This window comes from Setaria viridis, chromosome 2 (assembly GCF_005286985.2).
Source record: "Setaria viridis chromosome 2, Setaria_viridis_v4.0, whole genome shotgun sequence".
Lineage (NCBI taxonomy): Eukaryota > Viridiplantae > Streptophyta > Magnoliopsida > Poales > Poaceae > Setaria > Setaria viridis.
The window spans coordinates 1,961,245-1,986,677 of record NC_048264.2 but is presented as its reverse complement, the minus strand read 5'-3'; the positions used below and the strand labels follow the sequence as shown (position 1 = coordinate 1,986,677).

Genomic DNA, 25,433 nt, shown 5'->3' with positions numbered 1-25,433 from the left:
ACCGTCAAGCCCTCTGGCTTCCAATGTTCTTACTGAACGTACTGGAGACAGATGTCTCAAGCAACGGCAATGGGCAAGCAATTGAGCTGCCAAATAGCTTAATTGTAGAAGGAAGCGCGAAACGGAATCAAACCCAACAGCGACAAACCAACGGATCGAGCCGAGGAGCGCATGATCAGATCAGGGGGTCCGTGAGAGCGGGAGCGGGTACGTCGATCCCGCTGTCGTTGTTGAAGCCCGCGACGAGGTCGGAGAGGTTGAAAGCAGGGACGCCGACATCCTCGAGCCGGCTGCCGCCGGCCTCCGCCGCCGCGGGAGGCACGGCGGAGATCAGCAGCTGCACGGCGGCGGCGCAGGCCAGAACAAGCAGTAGAAGCAGGACGACGGCGCTCCTGGCCTCGGGCATGGCAGCCATCAGCCCATCACGACCGACTAGCCAGCTACCTAGCTAGTTAGCTACTATATCATTGTGGATAGTATGTAGTAGGGGATTACAAGCTGGATTATATACGTCCATAGCTTATTAGCTTGCTCAACAACGAGAATGAATAATTGCCCGGTTTGCTTGCTGTCCGGCCGGGCGTGCTTGCACGTCGTCGATGATCATCAGGTTTGATCTTGTCTCTCAGTTTTGCCACCTGCCAGCATGGTTGGCCATTAAGCCACGCGATTAACAATTCGATTGCATTTTCGTTCACATGAGGCTTAACTGTATTTGCACATATAAATAGTGTTAGACCGTGCAGCCGGTTCTTTTTCTAACATCTCTCTCTATCTCGCTCTCTCCGTTCGTGACAGGCTGACAGCAATATGGTTGGCTGGCTGAATTGCCGGCTGGGAATCTGGTGACAACAATGGGCCGGGAGCTAATTTGGATCGCAGAGAATCGTCCGTCGTCCTCCACGGTCCATTTACTAGAGGCCCATCCGACATTGGATTGCTGATGACAATGATCGCGATTCACGACCAATGTTTTAAATAGTCGGATATAGCTGCCGCTATAGTTTGATTTAGCCTCTGAGAAGCTATTGATAGTCACCATTTAACACTAAACTATATTATCCGCTAATAGCTGCTATTAGCCGGATAATATAAGCTAAATGACTCCTCATTTAGCTTCTATCCTGCTAATGGCAGCTCCTGACTTCTGAGGAAGACAAGCAAGTTAAGTTCAACACTATTTTCCAGCTGGAAGTTTCTAGTGTTTTTCTTTCTACCATTGCATTGTTCTTGCTTGGTTTGTATTGCAGTTAGCGATTTGTGATAATTCAGAACCGAGACACAGGATAATCCTCTGAGTTTGCATTTTTGTAGCTTAAAAAAACTAGCTGTTAAAGGATTTAGCCCGAACATTGTTCGCGACCCAATTCGTAATCGAGGAGGTGTGACCGCAGCAGCCCGCTCGCTAGCTTCTTCCTCCATCCGAGTCTCCGAGAGGCGAGAGGTTTGTTTCGCATGCACGTGGCAGGCAGAGCAGCAGCTGGGGCTTGTGGCCACCCTTCCTCTCTCCTCCGAGTCATGGCGGTCATGGCCTACAGGTCTAGCAGCACTAGCAGAATAGTAGAATCCATCGCCGTACTCCTCGGTATGCACGCACGGCAGAGCCGGTGCACGTGGCGGCAGGGGAGCCGCCTGCTCACAGCATCGTCAAGTGGATGTTTACTTCTCTGCCTGCAGACTGCAGCTGCCTGCCTGACGCCCTGAGCAGTCGCCGTATCCTACTACAATTTGCTCTGGTTTCACCGAAGTCAACGGCGGCTCCCGGCCTCGCTCCAACGGTTTCCAGGATTATCCAGAAAAACGTTCCATGTTCATATTGCAGAGTACTATATATTCCTTTCGCAGGCAAAGCTTGACTTTCTATCCGTTTGCCGTCGAAGAGAAGAAAGACTGAAAGACATCTTTATCTACTTTCTTTCTTTTCGTTTCCTTTTCTTTTATTCTTGGTTCTGTGCATTACCGCTAGTCTGCTACTATAGCCGGCCCTGAACAATCAGGAAAGCTTAGAGGTTAGAGTAATAGGCGTCAGGGATGCTCTGATGAGGTAAAGTCAACTGCAGCAGGCGCCTACCGCCTGTAAAGTATACTGCAACAAGGAGAGGAGAGTTGTCAGAAGCGCTGGCGCGCTCCCGCCGGCGGCGGGGACGACGATGGGGACGGCGGCAGCGGTGGAACCGGCCGTACGCACACGGACAGAGGCAGGACAGCATGGCCCGCTGCACGGCGCAGCCTCTAGTTTTGGACTCCCGAGCCGGCAGCCTGCGGTGGTCGGCAGGGCCATACAAATCCTCAAATACTCGCACTGTTCCACAATTAAGGATGAGCGTGCAACGCCTCGGAGTCGAGGACATTTAGGGATTTAAGATGCATAAACCCAAGTTGTAGACAGCTCGACTGCACCATTTGCACAGTAATTAAACAAGTCTTGACAGTGCAAGAAGAAGCTCGAAATAGTATCAAGTAGGAGTAGTAATGTGCATGGTCAATGGTTTTCCCAGAGCCAATCATCTCCATGCTTTCAGCTGTCAACTGTTGATGGCGCCACACAGCTCCTGCTTGTCAGCTAGACCGCACTCACCACCATGCGATCAGGATCAGGCACCACCCCACGCACACACACATCGCCGGCCGGTCGAGTCGCCACGCGCGCTGCAGGGCCGCACCGCCCCACCCACCCGCCTCCACTTTCCCCAAGGTCTCGCCACCCCACTTGCCTTCTTCTCGCGTCCCCGTCGCCCGCCATAAGTAGCTAGCGCTCACACCAACAGCTACTACCTAACCACAGCTCACAAGCACCCCCCCCCCCCCCCCTCCCTCTCAACCAGAGCCCGAGCACCGCCGCCAACCATGTCCCCGACCAAGACCACCTTCGCCGTCGTGCTCCTCACCGTCCTCGCGCTGTCGGCGCCGCTCGCCTCGTCCGCCGCCGCAAACCCGGGCGGCAACCCGGGCGGGTTCTTCGGCGCCGGGATGCCGTGGTTCGGCGGCGGAGGCGCCGGGGGCCCTGGCGCGGGCGGCTTCTTCGGCGGGTGGGGCGAGGGCGGGCGCGGGTACCGGCGCGGCGCGGTGGTGCCGCCCTCCATGGTGTGCGCGGAGCAGGGGCCCTGCCGCGGGAAGCGCCTCACCTGCCCGGCCCGGTGCTTCAGGTCCTTCAGCTACAAGGGCGCCCACGGCGGCGGCGGCGGGGGAGGCGGCGGGTGCAGCTTCGACTGCACCACCCGATGCGTCGCCACCTGCTGAACCCGCCTCCGCGGACGACGACGGGTTGGATCATATGGATGGCGCGCACGCACGTGTTGCTCTGTGTGTCAGACTGTCAGTAGCTTGATTAGCTAGCTAGCTAGTAGTAATACTACCAGTGGTTTGGTTGTGATGGAGCTGAGTGAGAGAGACTTGATTAGTGGCAGTGACGAGTGGTGCTCGTGATGTGCGCGCGCGTGTCTGTAAATTTCAGCCGTCGCGGGTCGTATGATCTGATCAATAAGACGGCCGGATGAATAAAACGAGGATTTCGTGATCTTCATCGACCTTGTCTTCAGTTCTGCAATCGGTTAACGTTTTGTGTCGTGAATGATGCTGTCTGTCGGTTCCTATCTGCTGCCGGTGCATTCTTGTGCATCCTTGGCTACTGTACTACGGAGTAGCTAGCTGAGAGCCGGCAACTCAGCAGCTGGAACAAGCCAACAGCTGCAGCAACAGACAGAGACAGACGGCAGTCAGAGAATCATCCATCAGAGAGTGAGAGGCAGACCGTCAGACTCGGACCTGAATCGCATTCTCACAGCGTCTGCAGCTCGGCTGGGCCGGCCTACGAACAAACGGACGCAGCCTGAACTCCGGCCCATGCATGCCACCTTGAATCCTCCCTCAAACTTAAGCGTGGCCCATTCATACGGATGGGCTGGAGTTTTGGCCCATCCAAACAAAGACCGAAGCCTTGGAAAAATACCCACCTTTCATGCAAATCATCATGCTCAACCCGTTTAAAACTTGCCACGTTTGAAACGTGCTTCACTTTAGCTCCCACCCCACCGGTCACAAAATAATACTACCGCGATCCATCCATCAAGCAGTAGCTCACCCGCCCTTTCACTCCTTTAATACTACGACTCACACCAAACTTCCTAGCACTAAGAGCTATAAAATTCAAATAACGTCCCTTGAGAAGTTGAGATGGGGTCAATTGCGTACTCCTCCGTCCCAAAAATATAGTTTTTTCAAAGTCAAATATTTTCAAATTTAACTACAAATAGAGAAATAATTCACTGTTCACGCTTCTTCTCCATTCTCCAACCACGCCAGCACGGAAATTAAATTCATCGTAAAGTCAATATGGAAATGGGACTTTTCTTAATATGCTCGGCGAAAATGACTCGATGGAGAGGGAGCGGATTAATTTTCGCCTCCTCGTGCTGCGACCCGACCCTGTTGCTGACCGTCCGGCAGGCAGACAGACCTTCTTTCCTTCTTGCAGCCGAGCTCCTGGGTTCCTGAAAAACAAAAAAAGGCAGCCATCTACCACACCGACACACATACCGGCACGTTGAGCATGTTTAGTTTAATTTGGCCCCAAAAAGTTGAAGCCATGTGTTCTGACTAGCTACGGCCATCAGCAGATGGTATTAGTAGTGGCGATCATATTCCTCGGTCGTCGTCTTTAGCCATTTCGATCCCTAAAGAGAGTTGTTGTGCTGTTCTTCGTTGACGAGATGATCCAAGGTAGCGTAACAAGTGAGTCTATGAAAGAATACTTAGTCTTTTGCCGTTGGGTTCAGACCAATAAGTGTTAGAATTTCCAATAGTGCCTGCCATACCAATCAGTCTGTATTTTCACAATAGCATTGCTTTTCTATTTCCTTGCATCCATTTTTCTCTTCATCCTGTTGGTTGCGTAACACAGTGACATCTTTTATTTCTCTCCCTATTAGATAAAACACATGCATTGCACGAGTGAGCGACCGTGCATGTGCATCAGGTGCAGATGAAAGGCCATGGATGGGAGACCGGCAAGGTTTTAAGTAAGCCCAGCTAGCATCTCTTGAAAAATTCCTGATGACTGTACTTACATGACGTATATGATGTTGCTATGTATCCAACGACAAGATCCGCCACACATATATTATGCTCCAGCTCGATCCAGATTAGAGGATTAGCATGACACGATTGCAGGAGGTGTGATGTGATGACTGATGGCGAGAGCTCCTTACACTTACAGGAGGTGTGATTGAACGATGAATCCGACATGCTCGGCCTTTTATCAATCGGACACGGCATGCAGCTAGGTTTCAGACAGCAGTTGTCAGTCATGTTGTGCTAAGATTTCAGGCCATGTGCTAGCTGGTTGTGACTATCTGAGGAATTCCGGTGGATGGTATGACGGGTCGGTCCCAATTCGAGAGCTTTCGTGTTGTACGCTCCATCTATTACTGTTAGTTTCAGACTAATCAGCAGATAAAAAGGTCTACTACAAGGAAGAAGAATCGCGAGTAAAGTACTTACGTCTTTGCCATTAGTTTCAGACCAATCTGCGAAAAAAACAAATCCGCAGCTGCCTGTTTTATGGACCGTTAGTTGGTCTCAGGGATCACTTTTAACGGACCATGCTGCGACGAGGAGATCCACCAACCCACGCGCTGTACAAGACTAGGACCGTGGCCACTGGCCTGTAATGTGTGTGGCGATGTCCAGACACTGAGACACGGACGCTTCAGCCAGGCGACGCAGTTGGTCACCACGAACATGAACATGTAGTCTCAGGTGCCAAAATGCCATGACAGTAACTGCTATATAACTGCTGCATGACGCCATTACGTATATGATGTTACCATCCAACGACGAGATCCACCCTATCACTATTGTATATCCTCCAGAGATTAGAGGATCAGCGTGACATCGTATGCTTGCAGGGAGGCGTCTTGTGAGATGACTGGACTGATGGTGAGCCCCTGACAGTGACGGGCTCGTCAGTCAGACGAAGCAGGGTCTTCTCGTCACGGCTTTGGGATGAGCACGCGGCGGCGGCGGCATGCCAAATGCCATGCGATCGAAGCTACTAGCTGGGACTGGGACTGGGGAGGAGTTCGACAGCTGATGAAAGCGTGGATCGTATCGATGCATGCAGCCACCAGGGTAATTCCAAGACCACTCGATTCCTCCCATGATGCATCCAACATCCACCTGGTCGTCAGCCATTGATCGATTACCTAGTGGTATTAGAAACTTGCGAGCAGATAAAACCAAGCAGAGACACGACAATGGCAGAAAACAAGCACTTGGCATTTCCTGTCAAAGCCATTGCTTGATGGTCACTTGACGTTCACAAAGAAAAGGCAGCTCCCGCGTCCTTGTCCACCATAGTCCGCAACGCATGGGCTCTCTGGAGAAAATGACTCCGATCCGCGAGTGTTTCCGCTCCTCGTGCTCTGCTGCCCTGCTTGCTGACCATGGGCGACGCATCAACACGAGTGTCGAGATCGGCTAATCCACGTGCTTTACAAAGACCGGTAAAACTAGACCCGTGGCCTGCGAGACGCAACGCAATGAGGTCATGCACGAGCACGGCAGGCCGAGAGATCAACAAATTTAAACCTTGCCAGCCCTTGGTGATCAGACAAAACGTCACTGCTCCTTAGTGATGGCCAAGCCCTGTTTGGTCGCAAAAAAAGTCAGGCGAAACGGCTGGTCACTGCTCCTTATTGATGGGAGCGGCGGGAGTATTCCGAGCGCGCCAAATGCCATGACGGGCCTGCAGACTCCAGATGGTTTTTGTAGCATGCTGAAAGCGCGGATCAACTACCACACCCACATCCGACGTGCCCCCGTTTCAGACAGGTCCAGTCAGCACTCACCCCAGCGCCCAGCTATAGGTGGGTGCAACCGGATAAGACCAAGCAGACAGAGACAAGGGATAATGGCGAAAAAGATGCAACATCTTGTCAAAAAAAGAACAAGAAAACAGGAGCACCGAACGCTTCAAAGATCCCGGCAGTGGCCGTCATCTGGCGTGCACCAAAGCAGTGCCCCGTCCCTGTCTGGTTGTCTCCACCATGGCCCAGCAGACAAAGGCATCTAGTTCTTCTGATAAGAAAAGTATTGCAGCAAAGAAAGGAAGAGACAGCTTTTATTCTACGGCAAATGGTTCTTTTTCACGGTAGTTCTTTCAGGGAAGGAGAAAAATGAGAACGAATTAACAAAACAAAGACCGTACGTGTCATGCGTGCGTGTGTGTGTGTGTGTGTATAAAGCCTCCTCCTTGCATCACCCGCCCATCCCCTGTTAATCCCTGCTGCTAAACTAATCGCCTTCCCTGCTTGCCAAGTTGCCATTGCCAAGAAGAGGAGCAGAGCAAGCGATCGCCGATCAGCAGGCAGCGCGCAGCTGCTGCGATGAGCCGAGGCGGCGGCGGGAAGCACCTCCACCACCACGTGAGCTGGCTGTGGCGTGCGCCGCGGCGGGCGCTGTGCGCGGCGCGGGACCTGTACGTGCGCAGCCTGACGGGGTGCGCGGGCTACCTCCCGGGGGACGCCGCCTTCGGCTACCCGTCCTTCGCCGCGGCCCCGCCGGGGTTCCGCGTCGACAGCTTCGCCTCGTCCCGCCGCTCATCCTCCGGTGGCGCCGACGCCGACGAGGACCTGCGGGAGCTCATCCGCGCCGCGTCGCAGCGGAGGGCGGCCGAGGCCGCGGCGGAGCGGCACCCGGCGGCCGTGCCGCGGAGCCACAGCGTGGCCATGGCGCGGATCGACGAGGACCGGCCCTGCGACTTCGCCTCCGCCGCCGCCGTCGTGTTCCCCAGGAGCCGAAGCTACGCCGCCGGGGCAGCAGGGCGGAGGGGCAGGGTGGCCGCGCTCGCCGCCTGATCGATGGTTCTTGCCGCGCAGCGCGCGGCCACAGAGAGCTCTGCAACTGCCAGGAGATGGATCCTTGTGATGAACAGAAAATTACTGTATTCGTGTCAGCGTTCATAGCATACTCGATTCTTTCCTCTGTTTTTTTTCCCTTAAAGATATTTTTTAGGCTGCAGAAATCTGCAGCTGCGTTCTGTAATTTGCCATGAAATTTTTACTGTTGTTGGGTGCTGTAAATAATGGCACATGATGAAATTTTTTCACTTTTTGCTGGATTAAAAGAACTACTAGAATTTCTTTTTGGACGTGGATGTTAGGTACACTTGCTGCTACTTCTGGCCGAATCCTCCAATTCTCTTCGGTCGATGAAGGTCAGCAAGGTTACCTTACCTGCAGGGGCTTCATTTCATCGGTACTGAAATGAAGCTTTCATATGAAACAGTCCAGTATGAACAAGGTTGCTAGCATGGCATATTTCAGTTGCTCTACTAGTGACACGTATGGCTGTTTTTTTCTTTTTTTTCTTTTCGTTCTTTTTTTTTTGTTGCTGCAGCAAACCTATAGAACTCGCTTTCGACCCGTTCCGATTTCAACTCCTTGGGCTTTGACAGTGTAGTCCACTCATCATCCATCTTCGGCCCACGAAGAAGTCCAGATATCATACGGCCCGTTGCTTGCTTTCCACGGCCCAGCAGCCCTTATAAAAATCAGATGGACACGGCCACCAAAAGTGAACGAAGAAAGAAGCTGCTCGGCATCGTGTCAAGCCCCGGCCCCCGAGTCCCCCTCCAACTCCCAGCTCGCACAACTCGTCGTCTCCCTCCTCGCCCTCGCCCGCTCCGCCGCGTCCGTACGACGGCGCCATGGCCGAGTACCGCCTCGGCGTCCAGCTGCACGGCCACGCCGACGACGTAAGCCGCCGCTTCCTATCCCCTGCGCCCCGCCCCATCCCCTCCTGCTCCGTCTCCGTTTGCTTCCTCTCCAAGCTTGCGGCGATACCCTCGGTTTCGATCCGCCCGCCACGAAGTCGAGCCCTCGCGTGCGGGGGGTTCGATTCTCGTTCGCGGTGGAAACCGTCGGCTCTTTGATCTGCTGGCTCGTCGCGGGTTTGTCCAGTGATTCGATCTAGCTTCGTTCCGTCCGTGGGTTTTGGCTTGCCCCTCTCCCGGCCCGTCTGGTGCGTTTCCAGGGTGGTGGATTTCGAGCGCGAGTGCATTGGCGGGGCGTAATTCGGTTTGGCTTCAGTTTGGGGCAGTGGATTTAGAAGGGGGTTTAGGTGTGGTAGAGTAAACTAGAGGGTTAGTTGGTGGGTGATCAGTGATCAGATTACTGTAGTTTGAGCTGTTTTTGCTAGGCAATTGCAACTAGTTTGGTGATTCTATGAATGCCGGTTAATTAGTTTCGATGCAATTGCGCTTAGTATATGTAATCAGTGCAGAAAACATAGACTTCTTTTGTTCTGCTCTAAGTGCAATTCCACCATGTTCGTTTTGTGCTGATTTAAGGTCCATCCTTGAATCTTCAGATCAGATTAGTCAGCACTTTATAGTTCAACCGCCTCATTGTTATCATCACTATTATCGTCAAAATGTCATTTTGATTTTACATTTTGTATCGACACTTGTTTCATCGTTGGCTTATCTTGTTTATTCTTCTACAGGTTCGTGGCATTTGCGTATGTGGTGATGCTGGGATCGCAACGTCATCAAGAGATCGGACAGTGAAATTCTGGACACGGAACCCAGAAAAGGAGAGTGAATACGTTCTCTCTAAGACCCTCGCAGGACATTCAAGTTTTGTGGGCCCATTGGCTTGGATCCCTCCTTCAGACCGCTTTCCTGAAGGAGGAATTGTTTCTGGTGGAATGGATACATTTATTTTCCTCTGGGATCTGCATAAAGGAGAAGTTGTTGAGACAATGAAGGGACACAATTCACAAGTCACTGGACTTGCTGTAGACACTAACGGTGACATCATCTCTTCATCGATGGATTGGTAAACTCTCATACTCAAGCGAAACCTTAATGCTACCTGTCCTTGTGGCATCTTTTCTTGGCATGCTCGTTTGTTCTGAGTTCAGACTCTGGCTGTGTGCTATTAATTTAAGAAGTGCTAAAGTTTTCATGAGGTGGCTTCAAACAAGATATTGTATACTTCCCATCATGCTTGAAGCTGTGTATATTTTTATGAAATATATAAAAGCTGTATTCTATATCAGTTATTTATCCAAGCCCCTTTAGTGATTACTTTGTTCTTGAAGTGTTTGCTCTGATGGCAGGATGTCCTAATAGATGTTCCAGTTTTTCCTACTATAGTGCCACTTATTTCACTTACATACACATTGTACATGCAGTACTGTAAGACGCTGGAGAAATGGCAATGCTATAGAGGTTTGGGAAGCGCACAAGGTCGCGGTGCAGACTGTTCTAAAGCTGCCCACAGGAGAACTTTTTACTGGTAAAGCTTCTGCTATATGTTTTTTCCCTTCATATTTTTCATTTTGTTGGTTCCTATGCATATAGTCTGTATTGGTGGACAATCTTGTAACTTGTTGAGGCAATGTATCATCTTTTTTGTTTTCTGGCATTTTGACAAATGATACTATGCGATTGTTATAGACACTGTAACTTTGGGACCAAAATCATATTGGAAGTTTAATCGCTTAATTTAGAATCACGGTGGCTTTTCGAAAATATTCCATCTAAAAAAAAACTGGGTGCACTAACTATTTAAGACCTCTGTTTAAGAGACGGCAGGTTATTGGCTCATCTTGTTTCAATAACACAGTGCTTGGGGCACTGCAACGGCAAACTTATTCTAATGCTTATCAGAGTTTCCTTGGATGATTTTTCATAAATTGTGAACAAAATTTTCAAGTGATTCGTTAACAATTTACTTATCCCCCCTTTTTATAGGTTCAAGTGATTCCACTATTAAGCTTTGGAAAGGAAGGACTTGTATACAGACATTCTCAGGACATGCAGGTTTAGTTTTGTTCTCTTTGCTTTATTCCTACTGCAGAAAGCACAAGGTCGTGTGTGAAACAGTATCCGCCATGCTGGTGTATTGAACTTACATTGTCCTTTCATTTCTGTCTAATGTGGGCATCTGGAAATTCTGGTCACATACTTGCACTAATGAGTTTTCTGTTATTCTTACCTAAAAGATTTAACATCATTTTTCAATCTAATAAATCCTACTTTTGCATTATATAGCATGCCATATTTTTTTAACCTGTTTTTGTGTTGTTTCTTCAGTATGATTACACAAACCTGACCTAATGTTTATGTCACATGCAGATACTGTTAGATGTTTAGCAGAAATGCCAGGTCTAGGAATTCTTTCTGCCTCGCATGACAGGTGAGTGAAAGAATAACCATATAAGTTCGTTCTTTGCTTATATGCATAGATGCACCTTTTGATAAGAACAGAGAAGGGGGGGGGGGGGAATTCTCATCAGAATGTTGCCTGGGCTCGCTGAAAATGTTTCATACCCAACCCTTAGTGCTTTGCCCTCTCATTTTTTCAATGTTACGCGCCATCAATGCACTCACTTTGTTTATACTGTACTGTCAGTGGTTGCTATTTGTTTACACATGAAATTTTTGTTTGTTGCAGCACTGTCAAGTTATGGGCGTTGACAGGTCAGCCCCTGCTGGAGATGATTGGGCATTCATCTCTTGTATATTCTGTGGATGCACATTCTTCAGGTCTTATTGCTAGTGGCAGTGAGGATCGTTCTTTGAAGATATGGAAAGGTGCTGTATTTTGTATTGTAAATATAAATGCATTGGCATTCTCTGACCAACTCCGGAAATCTGACTAAATTAGGGTGCAGCCCATTCCACAAACTGTCTTGTCTAAACAAACATAAAGTTTTGTCTAACTGAATGTTTAAAAACTTACCCTATCTATGCTTCTGTGTACCATGCTGAAAACTGAAACTATATACTTACCTGCTGAACTTGTGCAGTAAAAGGAAAATATCTGTCGGCACAACCCAAACTTGTGTAGTCCATAAAGTTCTTAATGTACTTCTGTTCTCTGATTTTTCAAGTAAAATGTTGCAGATGGAGTTTGTGTTCAAAGCATTGAACACCCGGGATGCATATGGGATGTTAAATTCTTGGAAAATGGAGATATTGTAACTGCTTGTTCTGATGGTACTGCAAGGATATGGACGACCCATGCTAACAGGTTCTGCAGTGATGAGGAACTTGCAGCTTATACAGATCTTATTTCTCAATACACTCTTAGCAGGTTGGCATCTCCTGTTTCATATCCTTATTTTCTGAAAGTTTTGTAATGTTTTGTATATTAGAGCCATCTGCTTATGTTGATACCAATTTGACCATGGTCTGTGTAACAAGTTGTCATACAATATTTGTTCTGCTATTTTCTGAAAGTTGAAATGCTAGGATTATTCACTCATCAGTTTGTATAGATATTGACTATGGTCTATCTGCTGTTGCTGTTTTCTGAAATTCTGAAATTGGAATCCTGGAATCACTCATACAACTATTCCTTTTCCTTGCTTTAACAGAAAGACCGTTGGTGGACTCAAGTTGATGGATCTACCAGGGGTTGAGGCACTGCAAGTTCCAGGTTATATATCACATTTTTTTCATTATATTATTGATATTTAGTGAAAGGAAATATTGTGGTGTTTAAGCTGAAGTAGCTTTAGATTCCGTCTTAGTTAGTTTGTGTTTTGATATTATGTCTTTGCTAAACTTTACTTTTTATAATGTTTTGATCAAACAGGGACCTCTGATGGCCAAACATTGATTGTTAGAGAAGGGGACAACGGTGTTGCATATTCATGGAATTCAGCAGAGCTAAAATGGGACAAAGTACACCCCTTTGTGCTTTAGACTTTTTCTGTCTTCCAATTATATCCTGATCACATAAGAATCTGCAAAGTTTAGTAACAGTGCAATATATTGCTGGTTTATCTAATGATATTCTTTGCCCAACCAAATTGCTAGATTGGTGAAGTAGTTGACGGACCTGGGGACGCTGCACAAGGCCAGGTTCATGATGGTGTTCGGTATGATTTTGGTAAGTTGAGTTCCATTGGATGTGTTTTGCACTAACCTTTTGGTTTTTTCTTACGACATTCTGAAATGTCTGCAGTTTTTAATGTTGATATTGGAGATGGAGAACCTATACGAAAATTGCCCTATAATCGTTCAGGTACCACACGTGTATTTCTATTTCTGTGATTTTCTCTGCTACCGGTTCTAGAGTAAACCAACTTGTACATGATTCATATATGCTTGGTTTAATATGATTCAACTTCCAAGTGTTCATACATTATGAAATGTTTCTGTGTCTTTCATATGCATGCACGAGAGTTTTTTAATACTCTTATGTTATCCTATGTATCTGCTACACTCGTTCGTTTTCTTGCAGATGATCCATACGCAGTCGCGGACAAGTGGCTCCTGAAAGAAAATCTGCCCTTGACATATCGCCAACAGGTGGTAGAATTTATACTGCAGAATTCTGGCCAGAATAACTTTGTTCCAGATCCATCTTTTCGGGATCCCTACACTGGGGGTAAGCATGTCTTTTTAGCTACTGTCATATTTACTTTTGGCTGCTGCTGATAACCGAGTTGATTATGTATCAGCTAATGCGTATGTACCTGGGGGACAACCATCTTCATCAAATGGTATGTATTCAATCTCCGTGGTTAAATATTGGAAATCGAGCTGGTTATTTTCCCCTTATTTCTTTCTATTAAATGACTATCCTCTACTATGTTTTATTGGGTAAATACTGAATCATACATTATACACACTTGTTTTGCAGGTAATGCTCCAAAACAAATTTTTAAGCACATACCCAAGGTACGACTGTTACATTTATTCATGAACCACTATTTTGTATAAATTATACTGATACTTGGACTTGAGACTCGGTTGAATGCAGCTGATCTCTGAAACTGAGTTGCATCGGTGAAGCTTACTTGCAAGTGCACGTGAATTTAGTGATATCGTTGCGCTATATTAATTGTCCCCTTTGCATCCCATTGCAGTAGATACTTATTTCCTCCCTTGGTTTTATAAGGTGCCCACACACTTCAAGAGTAAAACATTATTAGTTTTCAGTACAAGTATCCCAACCATACATGTGCTACAGGAAATTATGCTGATAAATTCATATAACTTTCAACAATACTGATGATGTTGGTATAATGTTATGTAGAAGAACTAATGGTCAGATTTTCTTGCAAGTCAAACAAAGCCTTATACAAAACAATAAAGGCAGTATTGATTAACGCTCTGATCAGTAGCGGATGATTGGTGTCTTTATTTTATTTTATTTTTACCAGAAACGAGCTGCCATTAAACAAATGAGTTGTCTTACAACATTCCTTTTTATTATTTAACCCAGAATTGGCTTATTTGTTCTGCAGAGTGGAATGCTGTCATTTGAGACAGCTCAGTTTGATGGAATCCTGAAGAAAGTTACAGAGTTCAACACCACACTTTCATCTGACTCGGTAATCTAAAAGCTTATTTCATGGCTGCCTTTTGTTGCTTCTTAATATTTAACATCAGAATATTTTTTTCCAAAACCTAGAAAATGTTGTTATGCTATTAGATCCATGCTGCAGGTCTTGTATTCTCGAGTTTTAGTGGTGGGTTTTATTCTCCTTTATCTCATGCACACTAATTGGCTTGTTTGTCTCTCAAGCTGCACACCTAACCTACATTGACAATAATTTATGGAAGTATGTTGAAAGGGAGAGGAGGTCGCATTGGAGATATGGATATAATGGGAACAGCTGATTAGGATGAATAGCATATCTACTCACTTCAAGTAACCAGCCAAATAGACCTAGTGACCTGTTCCTTGTGCTTTTAGTATGTTGTGTGGACTAAACTAACTTTTGTGAGTTTAAAACATCTTTAGGAACGCATTTCTTTAATAGTTCTTCCCCACTTGTGTAGGTGATACCCCCACATATTTTGTTTAGAATCATAATCCTTTAAAAAGAAAAATAAAGTTCATCAGAGATTTAGTTTATAATCCTTTTCCACAATTTCAGGGGGATTTCACCTGTCCATGTTGTTAGCATATATTGACTTAATTTTTTAACTTATGTTCAGGAACAGAAACAATTATCTCTATCTGAGGCTGAGATGTCAAGATTACCTGCCATAGTGAAAGTATTGAAAGAGACATCATTTTATCACACAAGCAAGCTTGCAGACGCTGACATGGCATTGTTGGTAAAAATATTGAAGTCTTGGCCTTCAAAAATGATGTTTCCAGGTATAAACTGTACCCTCTTTGCCCCCATAACAAATATTAAGCATCATAGTAATTGGTTCGGTTACCCATTGAATTTTCACTGTAATTAGAAGAAAAGGCAGAAACGAACTATGTGTCAACTTGTTACAAACTATTGCCAATGACTGTAGCCACTAACTAGAACCTAATGATTGTTAGAACCTGTTAGTTGCAAACTTGTAGTTCAATCATCTAGTTTGCTCCAATTTGTACGATAAAAATCCTTGATTACAGTTGCAGCTATGTCATTCATATTATTAGTTGAGTCGCCAAAATCAAAATATGTTACTGCTAACTCTTTTTTTTTCAGTGGTAAGTTCAATTAAATTGCGAAAATTGGATCTCTCTTATTTTGCAAAATTTCAATGTGTTGCTGTTGGAAGTTAGAAACAACAAAATTCATATAATACCATGAATTGGGATGGATCATGTAACTTCTTAAGCTCTTGGTGAAACAAATCACAGAAACAAAAGTTATGTTTGTTAAATTTCTTGGCTGAGACAGTCCATTTTAGATTTTCTATGGGTTCATTTACAAATAAGGATAGCAATAAACCTGCAGTAGTTCTTGCTTCAAAATATTTAAGTTTCATTTTTTTATGGCAAAGGTTTTCATTCCATTACCTTGCAGTTATTGATTTTCTGAGAATGTTCGTGTTGCATCCTGATGGAGCTGCTTTACTTCTCAAGACCATCGAAACTGAAAATGGTAGGGTTTTGGATAACTCTCTTTCTGCTAACCCCCATTCTGAATTATCTGCAAGCTTAAATTGTTTAATTGTCTACACTTTGTCTCTTCCATCACTGGAACTAACTCTGACTGAGACAGAAATCAAACATTATTTATTGGTACTGAACAAAGCTTCACTCCTTATGTTGTGTCAGATGTACTTATGGAGACCCTTCGTAAAGCTGTAGCACCTCCTGTGCAGCCAGCAAATTTGCTTACAATCCTTAAAGCTCTGACAAATTTATTTGACAACTCATGCTTGCACCAATGGTTGAGGACCCACAGTGCTGAGGTCAGTTCACAAGTTAAATAATTTCTTTTCCCTGGAATTCGTCCATTGTGCATGCAAGTAGCCTCTGGTTTAAATTACTTTGTGAATCTCATGTGGTACTACAACATTGGTCACCCGGTTGATTAGAGCATAACACACATTAGCCTGTTATTTAGGCTTCCTTTGTGGACTGACAATTTTGTTTTCCTAATTTCAGATCATTGATTCCATGTCTAACTGCAAGTCTTCGTTTAGCAAGAATGCACACTTGGCATATGCCACACTTTTACTGAAGTAAGTCTTAAGTTGAATTTATACATTGCAATTTCCCTTTCATAACATTAGAAAGGAACAATAGCGTTTGAGATGCTGATGTTCCCTACATTTGCTGTGCAGCTATGCTGTTCTTTCAATTGAATCAAAGGATGAACAGAGTCAGGCGCAAATTCTTTCTGCTGCCCTCGAGGTGAGTTTTCCAACCTACTACATCCAGCCATTGCAATTTCAGAGAACTTCCATCTCTTACATTTCTTGAATCTACAGATTGCAGAAGATGACACTCAAGATTTTGACTCGAAATACCGGGCACTCGTTGCAATCGGTTCTCTTGTATCCTTTTTCAACATTCCATTATTGCAGCGTTTCATGCTGTGATTTGATTCGACAGCTTTGCATTATTTCTTCTAAATTTTCCAGCTTTGGCACGCCTGTATCCTTAACCTAATTCAACCTTAGATGCAAAAGGGCAATGTGAAGTCCCTTGCTCTTGACCTTGATGTTAAGAGCGTTGCGAGCAGCGCAAAGGCATCTATGGACTCGAAGATCGCTGAAGTTGGCGCTGATATTGAGCTGCTAACAAGATGAAAAAGAGGGTTGCTCGTTCGTGGTTGGGGGAAATTCCTCCACTGGAGGCGCCATTGTGCGTAATTTAACCATGGGGCTGGGGTTCTCGCGGCAAGCCAATTCAGATGCGATCCTGGAGCTACCACGGTTTTCCTCCCGAAGGCCATAGGGTTATGCTTATTGTTTCACCTTATAACCATCGTGGGACTATGGAAGTGTGGATTTTTGGTGCTTGCCCTTAGCTTTTTGTAAATTAAATAACTGGGCTGGTTGCCTCGATCAAAAGCTTTATGTCGGAATGTTTACGAGGACGGTGACAGCCCGATCGGCGTCCTTTAACTCTGAATTCTTATCAGCAAGTGCATAGTCTCAGTTCTTTCATGAGCCTGGTTCTTATGGGGTCTTGCCTGCTTGTATTTTCACCTGTTTTATTAATAAAAAATTACACAAGGGACTCAGCAGACAGATCAGCCGATGTGCAGCAAGGCTTCGAAGTCTCCTGATGTTACACTTCAAAATTTTGATTTTATCTGTTAATCAGAGGTAGCTGAGAGCTCCCTAACGAATCATCAAATATAAGGCTCGGGAGATCTTTAAAACGTGTGGCGAAAGGATAGAAACGACGCTTTCATTTAAAAGTGATAAAAATGTTAAAATATATTTCCATTGCCGGGATTTGAACCCGGGTCGCCTGGGTGAAAGCCAGGTATCCTAACCGGACTAGACGACAATGGATTTGATGATTGTAGGTTACAAAAACTTTTCTTATTGTTCTTCCCTCATGGATTCAGTGGCCCCCAGCACTCCCAGTGTTCTACTGTTAGCTCGTGCCTGTCAGCATGTGCTCCAACATGTCTCGCTCACCAAGCCGACAGCATTCGTCACCTACTCTCCTCGATGTGAGCCTGGGACAGTCCTCGTCGCGGTCAAAAAAAATAAAAGTAGAGTTGTCAGCATCTCCGGCAGTACTCAATAAATATTTCTCGCTAACTAGTTAATAGTAATAGTGATCAATATCATTTTTGTGAGAGTTACTTTTACAGTCTCTCAATAATCTCATCTCAATCTAACTACCGTATGGTGAGTCATAACTCCTCCTTTATTTAGGGAGAGTTGGGGTGAATTATTAGGTTATCTCAACAATTATTAGGAAAAAGGGAAAGGTGAATGAAAACTGCTGGAGCATTATTTTCTTATCAACTTCTTCCAATATAATAGTTGAATTGGGAAAGAGAGACCGATGAAGATGCTTTAAGCAAAGAAAAGCCACAGTCCCATTTCGGTACACCATTTCAACGACCAACTTTTTGTTGACAGAAAGGCGACATGGGGAATAAAATCCATCAACTTTATTTCGTGTCATTCAGTCCGGCCGAGACTGGAAAGGTGTTAAATTCTTCTGGTCAATGAGCCTACGTAGTATGTAAGTACACTCCTGTAGGCTAATCCTTTGGTTGTGTGATGACGCACTCCGATCCTATAGTGTGAGCAAACTAGCCAAAAAAGCAAGAAAACCCATCACTTTGTTTTTTTTAAAAGAAGAGCTAACCCATCACGCCTCATGCTTTTACTTGTTTCGATTTTTAGACAAATAATGTTTCATATATTTCCCAAATTATATTTTCCAAATTAATCCGAGACAACTCAATTACAAAAACTCGAGAGAACTCAACGGTTGCAAGCCTGTAACTGACTTGTGAAAAAGAAACGTTCTTTTCGTTGAAACAAACGTTCTTTTGGTGTTATCTTTTGGAAGTCGTGATCTTTTTAGTATAGAAACCAATTTTCCCTAAAGTCTAACAAAAGCCATAGCCATCCAGCCTCCCATGACCATAATCAACGCTCCCACTAGCTGGATGGCAATTGCTTAGACCGATGCCGATCTTGAACCATGGTAGTTGGTAGCATAGATAAACTACGCATAACTCCTTCAAAAAGAATTACGCCTAATCACTTGCTTAGGGGCAAGCATGTCGTTTTGCTCAAGGCAAAAACACAATAATGCAAGTTGTGTTTTGTTAACCGACGATGGCCATGTCACGATAAACCATGCATAGCCAAGCTTACTATCTCACTCCCGAACTCCTCTAACACCGATTCAAGTTTGAAAATTGAAGAGCTCAATTTCTGAAAATAGGAGACTCCTTCGATCACGAGTACACGTTGGGCAAGGCGCCAGGAATTTTTTAAAAAAACATCGTCCTGAATAGCGAAGTGTACAAAGCCAGAAGATGGCAAACAGTTACCTACAAGCACATGCTTTTCTCTTCTCAGAATTTGAAGAAGTTTTGTAGCATTTGGTATCCGTTTCAGTCCCCGGTTGCTAGTTTTTGGTAGTGGCCGGTGCGATGGGCCTCGCAGTCACAGCTTTTCCAAACACAAGTTTGAAATTCTACTACTCTTAGATCAACCTTAATAATCCCAATGTGTCACGAAAGAAATTTCTTTTTTCTTTTTAGCAGGTACATGAAAAAAATTTCTACCTTCCGGCAGCAGTCAAAGCACCGCCAGAGATTCGAGAAACCGACCCCCTGCCACGCTGCACGCGCACCACCGTGCTATCTCAGTGCCAGGTCGGAGCCTCACGCTGACATGTGGGACCCGCGCATCGGCACGGTAAACTAGGGATCCGATGGAGAGAAAGCCAAGCTGTAAAAAAACTTTTTTGCGAGCACCGGTGGCGGCAGCGTGGCCGGAGACAGGCGAATCCTAGTTAGCTCAGGACACGGACAGGCTTTGATTCGAGTGAGAGGCATCTCGAGTGACTCTGAACCCAATCAAGGGAGCCAAACGCCGGAAGCGACACGCCCCAGTACTCGACGCCGCTGCTTCTACAGTCTTGTTGGATTTGTTCGAGCTCTTTCTCCCCCCATGCTGATACAGTGATACGATGGCGACGCAGCAGCAGCCAGCAGGGGTGAAAACCAGCTAGTCAGCCACTGTGACTGTGACTCGTCTGGAGTGAGAGGAGGAAGGAGAGGGGCCAAAGAAAGCAAGCTTAAAAAAGAGATCTTGAGGGGGGGAGGAGAGACGGGGGAGGTCGGAATGATGGCAGGCGCGGTGTGCTAGCGGGCTAAAGGGAGGACACTACTGATTACTGATGGGGAAAAGGGGATGCAGATGGAGATGGGGATGGATTGATGCGTAGCCTTTATGCTCCTCGCCTTCTCTTCTTTCTTCCGCCCGTTGCCAGCTCTGGGAGTCCGGGGGTGAGGGAATGGTGTGGCTGTGAGCGAGGCCTTCCCCTTCTTCCTGTTTGATTTGTGCGGTGAGGACGGAGCTGGTATGCGAGTGAGGTAATTCTGCTCAATCTTACTGCTTCTCGTCTTTCCTTTCTGTAGTGTAGTGTTTTCAGTGTTTTTTTTGGGTTCGGTTTCGAGTCAGTTCGATGGGAGATTGGACATTCGTGTGTGTGATGGGAGAGCTGAAGAAGGAGGGATAGCATGCGTGCATGTTCTTCTCGGTTCCTGCTCTTGAGGGTTCAGAATTTTGATGTTCGCGGTGCCCCTGCTTAAGTTTGCTGGCTTGCAACGGTGTAGATGGCGAAATTATTCTTCAGTTTGCTTGCTCAAAGTTTGGAGACTCGGGTAAATGAGCGCCAGGCTTACTAAAGAATCGTTCTTACAGAATGTGCAATTTTCTTTCGAATGTGCAGTTGGGTCTTCTGTGCTCTGTTTTAGGCAGGAGCAGAGGTTTGAGGTTCATTGTCCAAGCTCTGTTTCATGGATAGGAGATGGGAAATAGTTGGAAATATCCGCATATTTTTAGTAATCTTATAGGGGGGAAATATCAACCGATGTTTTTGTGTTTCTTAGTAACGATTCTTGACTGCATGTCTTGATTCAGTGATTCGTGCGCAATCTGAACAGGTAGTTCAGTACTTGTGTTTCGGGTGTGCACACAAGTGCGATTTACAACCACTACCAAATAATGCCATGCTCTTGTTTCTTAATTATGATTCTTGACTAAATGTTCTGATTGAGTGGTTTGTGTGAAATGTGAACTGAACAGTTGAATTCTTGTGTTTCAGGTGTGCAGACAAGCACCATTCACAGATTCACAACTAAACCTCACAAAGGATAAAAGTGGTTTCAGTTAGCCATCTCTGATTTCTGAAGATACTGGCTTGTTCATAAGATAGGCATGGCAGAATTCAAGATTGGAAGGCTTGATGGCCAGCCACCAAGGATCAGAAATGTCCCCATTGCTGTCACACCGGAAGGATTCTGGTGCTGCCCATCACAGGCTGCACTTCAGAAGACAGCAAAGAGCCCAAACCAGCAGGGCAGACCTAGAGGAGGAGCATCCCCTGCTCCATCAAAGGCATCCTCGGTTCAGAGGGCGCCGACCGTTTCTTCAGAGAAGAGAGCACAGTCCGCTCCTACAAGGTCTAGAACCAATTCAGATGAGCAATTGTGCCCTCCAGCAGATGCTGTTGCTGCCCCTGATCCACCAAAGGTAGTACCTGCACCGGCACCGGCACCGGCACCCGAGAAGCGACCAAAGCAACATAAGATTTCGGTTGGATTTGGGCAGCTCGGCACGAGTGATCTGAAGGTTGTGCTGTATGGCAAGGAAGGGGTTGCTGTGAAGATGATTGTTCACAAGAACATCCTTGCTGAAAATAGTACCTTTTTCGCCAATAGAATCTCGAGGCAGTCTCCGGTGTCGTGCATTGAGGTGCCAGATTGCGAGGATGTGGAGATTTATGTCGAGACTGTTGGGTTGATGTACTGCAAGGATGTCAAGCAGAGGCTGATCAGGCAAAATGTTCCACGAGTTCTGCGAATCTTGAAGGTTTGTCCTGCGATAGTTACTTGATTTGCCGATTTGTCCGTATGCTATGTTATCTGTCTCTGCTCTACGCATATTATTCACAAATGTTGAAGCATATATTAACCATACTAGATGAAAATGCACGATCAACCCATACTAGATGAAGCATATATGAGCTAATATTCTCCTGATACAGCTACTTTGACAGACATTGCATATTCTAGATGTTACTGATAGATCATCAAGCAACTCTGACAATCGATAGTTGACATAGTGCAACGCGTTTTCCTTATGGAATTAATAGAATAATACAACTGAAACAAATTCTCTGAATGTGGTCTGTAACATGACTGTCTAAAAATGGCTACCACTTAGGAACAATTAAGTTGATTTGTAAAGAAAATTTTGACTTCTTAACTTGCTTATTCCTTTCATGTTTAGTGTATGAACTTTTGTAATTTGTCCTGTGTACAGGTCGCAGAATCACTAGGCTTCCGAGCGTGCATCATGTCATGCCTAGATTACCTGGAAGCAGTTCCATGGGTCGGCGACGAGGAAGAGAACGTCGTGTCATCCATACGGCAACTGCACGACGAGGACCACAGGGTGAATCCCTTGCTGAGGAGAGTGACATCTGACATCCTAGCAAACCCGCCGAACGACACCCTCGCGCACATCATCGACTTGGTGCTGAAGAGCACCGAGGACAGGGGCCGCCGCGAGATGAAATCCCTGGTCCTGAAGCTTTTCAAGGAGAACAACAACAGCATCTGCACCAGCAATGGTTCCTCAGCAGCAGACTCCTCCTCATGTGTCATGACCTTGTACAGTTCTTTCCAGAACTGCTTGGATTCCCTGCTGGCATTGTTCCGCCGAGCTTCGGATCCGGAAGTGCTTGCTGGACAATCTTCAGACGACAAAGAGCAGATGTTCAGGAAGATCACTCTGGAGGCTGATAACCTTCTCTGGCTAGCTGAGATTTTATCAGATAGGCATGCAGCTGATGAGTTGACAGTGATCTGGGCCGGCCAGGGCGAGCTGGCGGAGCTCCACCCCAGGATTCCGGTGATGCACCGGCACCTGGTGAGCTGCGTGAGCGCGAGGCTGCTGGTGGCCGTCGGGAGAGGGGAGGCGCTGCCGTCGGAGGGGACCCGGCGGCGGCTGCTGGACGTGTGGCTGCAGCCGCTGATGGACGACTACCGGTGGCTGCAGCACGGGTGCCGGTGGTTCGACCGGGCGGTGGTGGAGGACGGCGTCGGGCAGGCCATCCTGACGCTGCCGCTGGAGGACCAGCGGGCCGTGCTGATGGCGTGGCTGGGAAGGTTCCTCAAGGCCGGGGATGGCTGTCCCAACCTGCAGAGGGCGTTCGAGGTCTGGTGGAGGAGGACATTCGTCAGGCCATACGCCGAGCAGCCCGGGAGCTCGTCGTCGGCAAGTTCGGGGCGGCACTGATCAGCTGACGTTGCTGGGAATGACAGCTGTGTTGTGTGATGTTGGCTGCAGCTTGCAATTTGCAACTTGCAAGGTTGCAACAAGTTGGCAATGATGGTTTTCTTACAAGGTAGAGAAGAGACTTCGTTTGCATTAGAAGATGCTGGAGAAGAGAGGGGAGTAAGTAGAGTGTAGGTTTACTAGTGGTGATCTTTAACTGAGGTTAATTTTGTGTTGGCTGTGCTTGTGTTGTAATGCTTTATTTGGGATGTGAAGGCTGTCTGATTTCTTGTGTACAGAAATCAGTCATGTGAGATTTCACTGCTAGTGCTTGTGACTGACCGTCCTTGTCAGCTCATCAGGTGTAAAAAAAATCCCAACAGATGTCAAACTGTATGCATGTATTTTGCAAAATGTGGATGAAACAGGTTTGAAATGTGTCGATGGCTCATGGCCTGCTTACCTTTGCAAGCAGCCAAGCAGCAGCAGGTGCGTGCAGCTACTGGTGCAAGTTTCTCAAGTATTAGCATGCCCATGCCCATCCTAAGAACAGTGTTGGAAATTGAGTCAAGTTTCTCAAGTATTAGCATGCCCATGCCCATCCTAAGAACAGTGTTGGAAATTGAGTCACTGATCTGAGGACCTATATCTAGGACACAAATTGGTCAGCTCTTTTAATTTCTAGGCCCTGTTTAGTTCCCTAAAATCCCAACTTTGACACTATGTAAAAAAAAAATTCTCCATCACATCAAAGTTGCGATACATGTATGGAGTACTGAATGTAGACGAAATTAAAAACTAATTGCACAGTTTTGTTGTACTTTGCGAGACGAATCTTTTGAACCTAATTAGTCAATATTTGGACAATAATTCACAAATACAAACGAAACGCTACAGTGTGCTACAGTATTTTTGGTTGTCCAAAGTTGGGCAACTAAACAAGGCCCTAGTCTAGTTACTTGGTGTGACGGGTCCTTTCGACAGCTGAGCCGCATTCTCACTTCCGAGTGGCAGAGCTGATTTCCGGATGGCAGAGTCAACCTACGATGAAGTCCAAACCCTTGTGATCTCGGGTGACAGAACCAACCTTCGATGGATCACAACTTATGCACTAAGTACTTAGAAACTATATGACCCAACCGGAAGACTAACACTTATAGAAAATAGAACTTTATTACAACACAATAATATTACATAAGAGTGTACAATACCCTCTGTTTAGTGGCTAACCTAGCACTGACCCTTTACTTCTACCATACTTCACTCACATGCCATTCCCATAGTTGAATGGTATGGTAAGGAAGAGGGTAAATAGGTCAAGGGAATTCATAGAATAATGATACGTGTCCCCTTCTAAATTTTTCACTAAACAAATATCTATGTTCTACACTATTCTAATTTCTTTATGACAACAACATCTAATGCCTTCTTGGAAAATATCATGGATCATGGGTTATAGAGAAGACTTTAAAAATACAAAAAATTTGTATTGCTTTCCTTCAACAAACAACAACAGTTACTGCACCTGCACTAGCATCTAGTGCTCATCAATTGGCAATCGTATGGGTGTCACCGTGCTTGACATGCCGGAGATTAGATGGTCCAGCACTTTTCGTTGGCCTTTTCTGAATCTCCTGTGCAAGCAGCGAGCGATTCACTTTCAGAGGCTGCTCCCTCGTTCCCAGAATCCGCATTGAATCCTGTCGCGATTCCGCCTGCATGGAATTTAAGATGCTTCAGGCTTTCAGCTGGGATGACGATTGGGTACAGGGTACAGTACACTGCCCGGGTACGTAGTGAGCACTGAATACTGTTCAGTGTTCACAGTGGGGAAGAACTGTAATTGGCAACGCTGATGAGATGACACGCCACTCTTTTGACTGTAATTTTGGCAAACAAACCGGGGGACAAGCATCCTTTAATTTGGCCTCCACTCGGTGCCTTATATATACAAAAAAATCGAACAAATTTCTCCCAAATTTAACATCGTGCACCGTCGACTTGAATCTGGACAGGAGGGATATTTCTTTTGTTTTTTGCTAAACAAATGAAACGCCTAAATTTTAACTGAAAAGGACATGAACACCACGCTCATGATGACAGAATTTTGAAAATGGCAAGATATGGTAGTGCAGCTTTACACACGCTCCCAAAATTGGCGCAAGTTTCTTTTGTTTTCTTTTTTTTTTTTAAAAAAAAAGCGCAAGTGACTTTTTGCTTACCCATCCAATAA

At 46.0% G+C, this 25,433-nt stretch overlaps 4 protein-coding genes and 1 non-coding gene across 5 annotated transcripts; 4 read left to right on the top strand and 1 right to left on the bottom strand.

Moving 5' to 3' along the window:
* The first annotated feature begins 2,785 nt into the window (after positions 1–2,785).
* Positions 2,786–3,523, top strand: LOC117842890 (uncharacterized). Its single transcript, XM_034723413.2, has one exon. It carries the CDS (start codon positions 2,848–2,850, stop codon positions 3,238–3,240), a length of 393 nt encoding a protein of 130 aa, XP_034579304.1. The 5' UTR covers positions 2,786–2,847; the 3' UTR covers positions 3,241–3,523.
* Positions 3,524–7,033: 3,510 nt separating this feature from the next.
* On the top strand, positions 7,034–8,107 carry LOC117844792 (uncharacterized). The gene has a single exon (XM_034725580.2). It carries the CDS (start codon positions 7,386–7,388, stop codon positions 7,854–7,856), a length of 471 nt encoding a protein of 156 aa, XP_034581471.1. The 5' UTR covers positions 7,034–7,385; the 3' UTR covers positions 7,857–8,107.
* Positions 8,108–8,595: 488 nt separating this feature from the next.
* On the top strand, positions 8,596–17,374 carry LOC117844791 (ubiquitin homeostasis protein lub1). Its single transcript, XM_034725579.2, has 22 exons — positions 8,596–8,755; positions 9,505–9,839; positions 10,198–10,301; positions 10,760–10,828; positions 11,144–11,204; positions 11,463–11,602; positions 11,915–12,104; positions 12,388–12,449; positions 12,609–12,697; positions 12,833–12,905; positions 12,981–13,040; positions 13,260–13,406; positions 13,480–13,521; positions 13,662–13,699; positions 14,269–14,355; positions 14,966–15,131; positions 15,781–15,858; positions 16,035–16,171; positions 16,368–16,444; positions 16,547–16,616; positions 16,694–16,759; positions 16,886–17,374. Exons 1-22 carry the CDS (start codon positions 8,708–8,710, stop codon positions 17,012–17,014), a joined length of 2,268 nt encoding a protein of 755 aa, XP_034581470.1. The 5' UTR covers positions 8,596–8,707; the 3' UTR covers positions 17,015–17,374.
* Positions 17,375–17,654: 280 nt separating this feature from the next.
* Positions 17,655–17,728, bottom strand: TRNAE-UUC (transfer RNA glutamic acid (anticodon UUC)). Its single transcript has one exon. It is a non-coding gene; the product is annotated as a tRNA-Glu (tRNA).
* Positions 17,729–19,682: 1,954 nt separating this feature from the next.
* LOC117845575 (BTB/POZ domain-containing protein At3g50780) lies at positions 19,683–23,636 on the top strand. The gene is made up of 3 exons (XM_034726642.2): positions 19,683–20,289; positions 21,024–21,790; positions 22,244–23,636. Exons 2-3 carry the CDS (start codon positions 21,137–21,139, stop codon positions 23,219–23,221), a joined length of 1,632 nt encoding a protein of 543 aa, XP_034582533.1. The 5' UTR covers positions 19,683–20,289; positions 21,024–21,136; the 3' UTR covers positions 23,222–23,636.
* Positions 23,637–25,433: the final 1,797 nt, after the last annotated feature.

What these genes read in the sequence shown, in the direction of transcription:
- LOC117842890 (XM_034723413.2), top strand. Translation starts at nt 2,848, where the DNA reads ATGTCCCCGACCAAGACCACCTTCGCCGTCGTGCTCCTCACCGTCCTC.
- LOC117845575 (XM_034726642.2), top strand. Translation starts at nt 21,137, where the DNA reads ATGGCAGAATTCAAGATTGGAAGGCTTGATGGCCAGCCACCAAGGATC. An exon ending in GAGTTCTGCGAATCTTGAAG is followed by an intron (nt 21,791 to 22,243) that starts GTTTGTCCTGCG and finishes TCCTGTGTACAG; the next exon opens with GTCGCAGAATCACTAGGCTT.
- LOC117844792 (XM_034725580.2), top strand. Translation starts at nt 7,386, where the DNA reads ATGAGCCGAGGCGGCGGCGGGAAGCACCTCCACCACCACGTGAGCTGG.
- LOC117844791 (XM_034725579.2), top strand. Translation starts at nt 8,708, where the DNA reads ATGGCCGAGTACCGCCTCGGCGTCCAGCTGCACGGCCACGCCGACGAC. An exon ending in CACAGGAGAACTTTTTACTG is followed by an intron (nt 10,302 to 10,759) that starts GTAAAGCTTCTG and finishes CCCTTTTTATAG; the next exon opens with GTTCAAGTGATTCCACTATT. An exon ending in ATTGCCCTATAATCGTTCAG is followed by an intron (nt 13,041 to 13,259) that starts GTACCACACGTG and finishes GTTTTCTTGCAG; the next exon opens with ATGATCCATACGCAGTCGCG.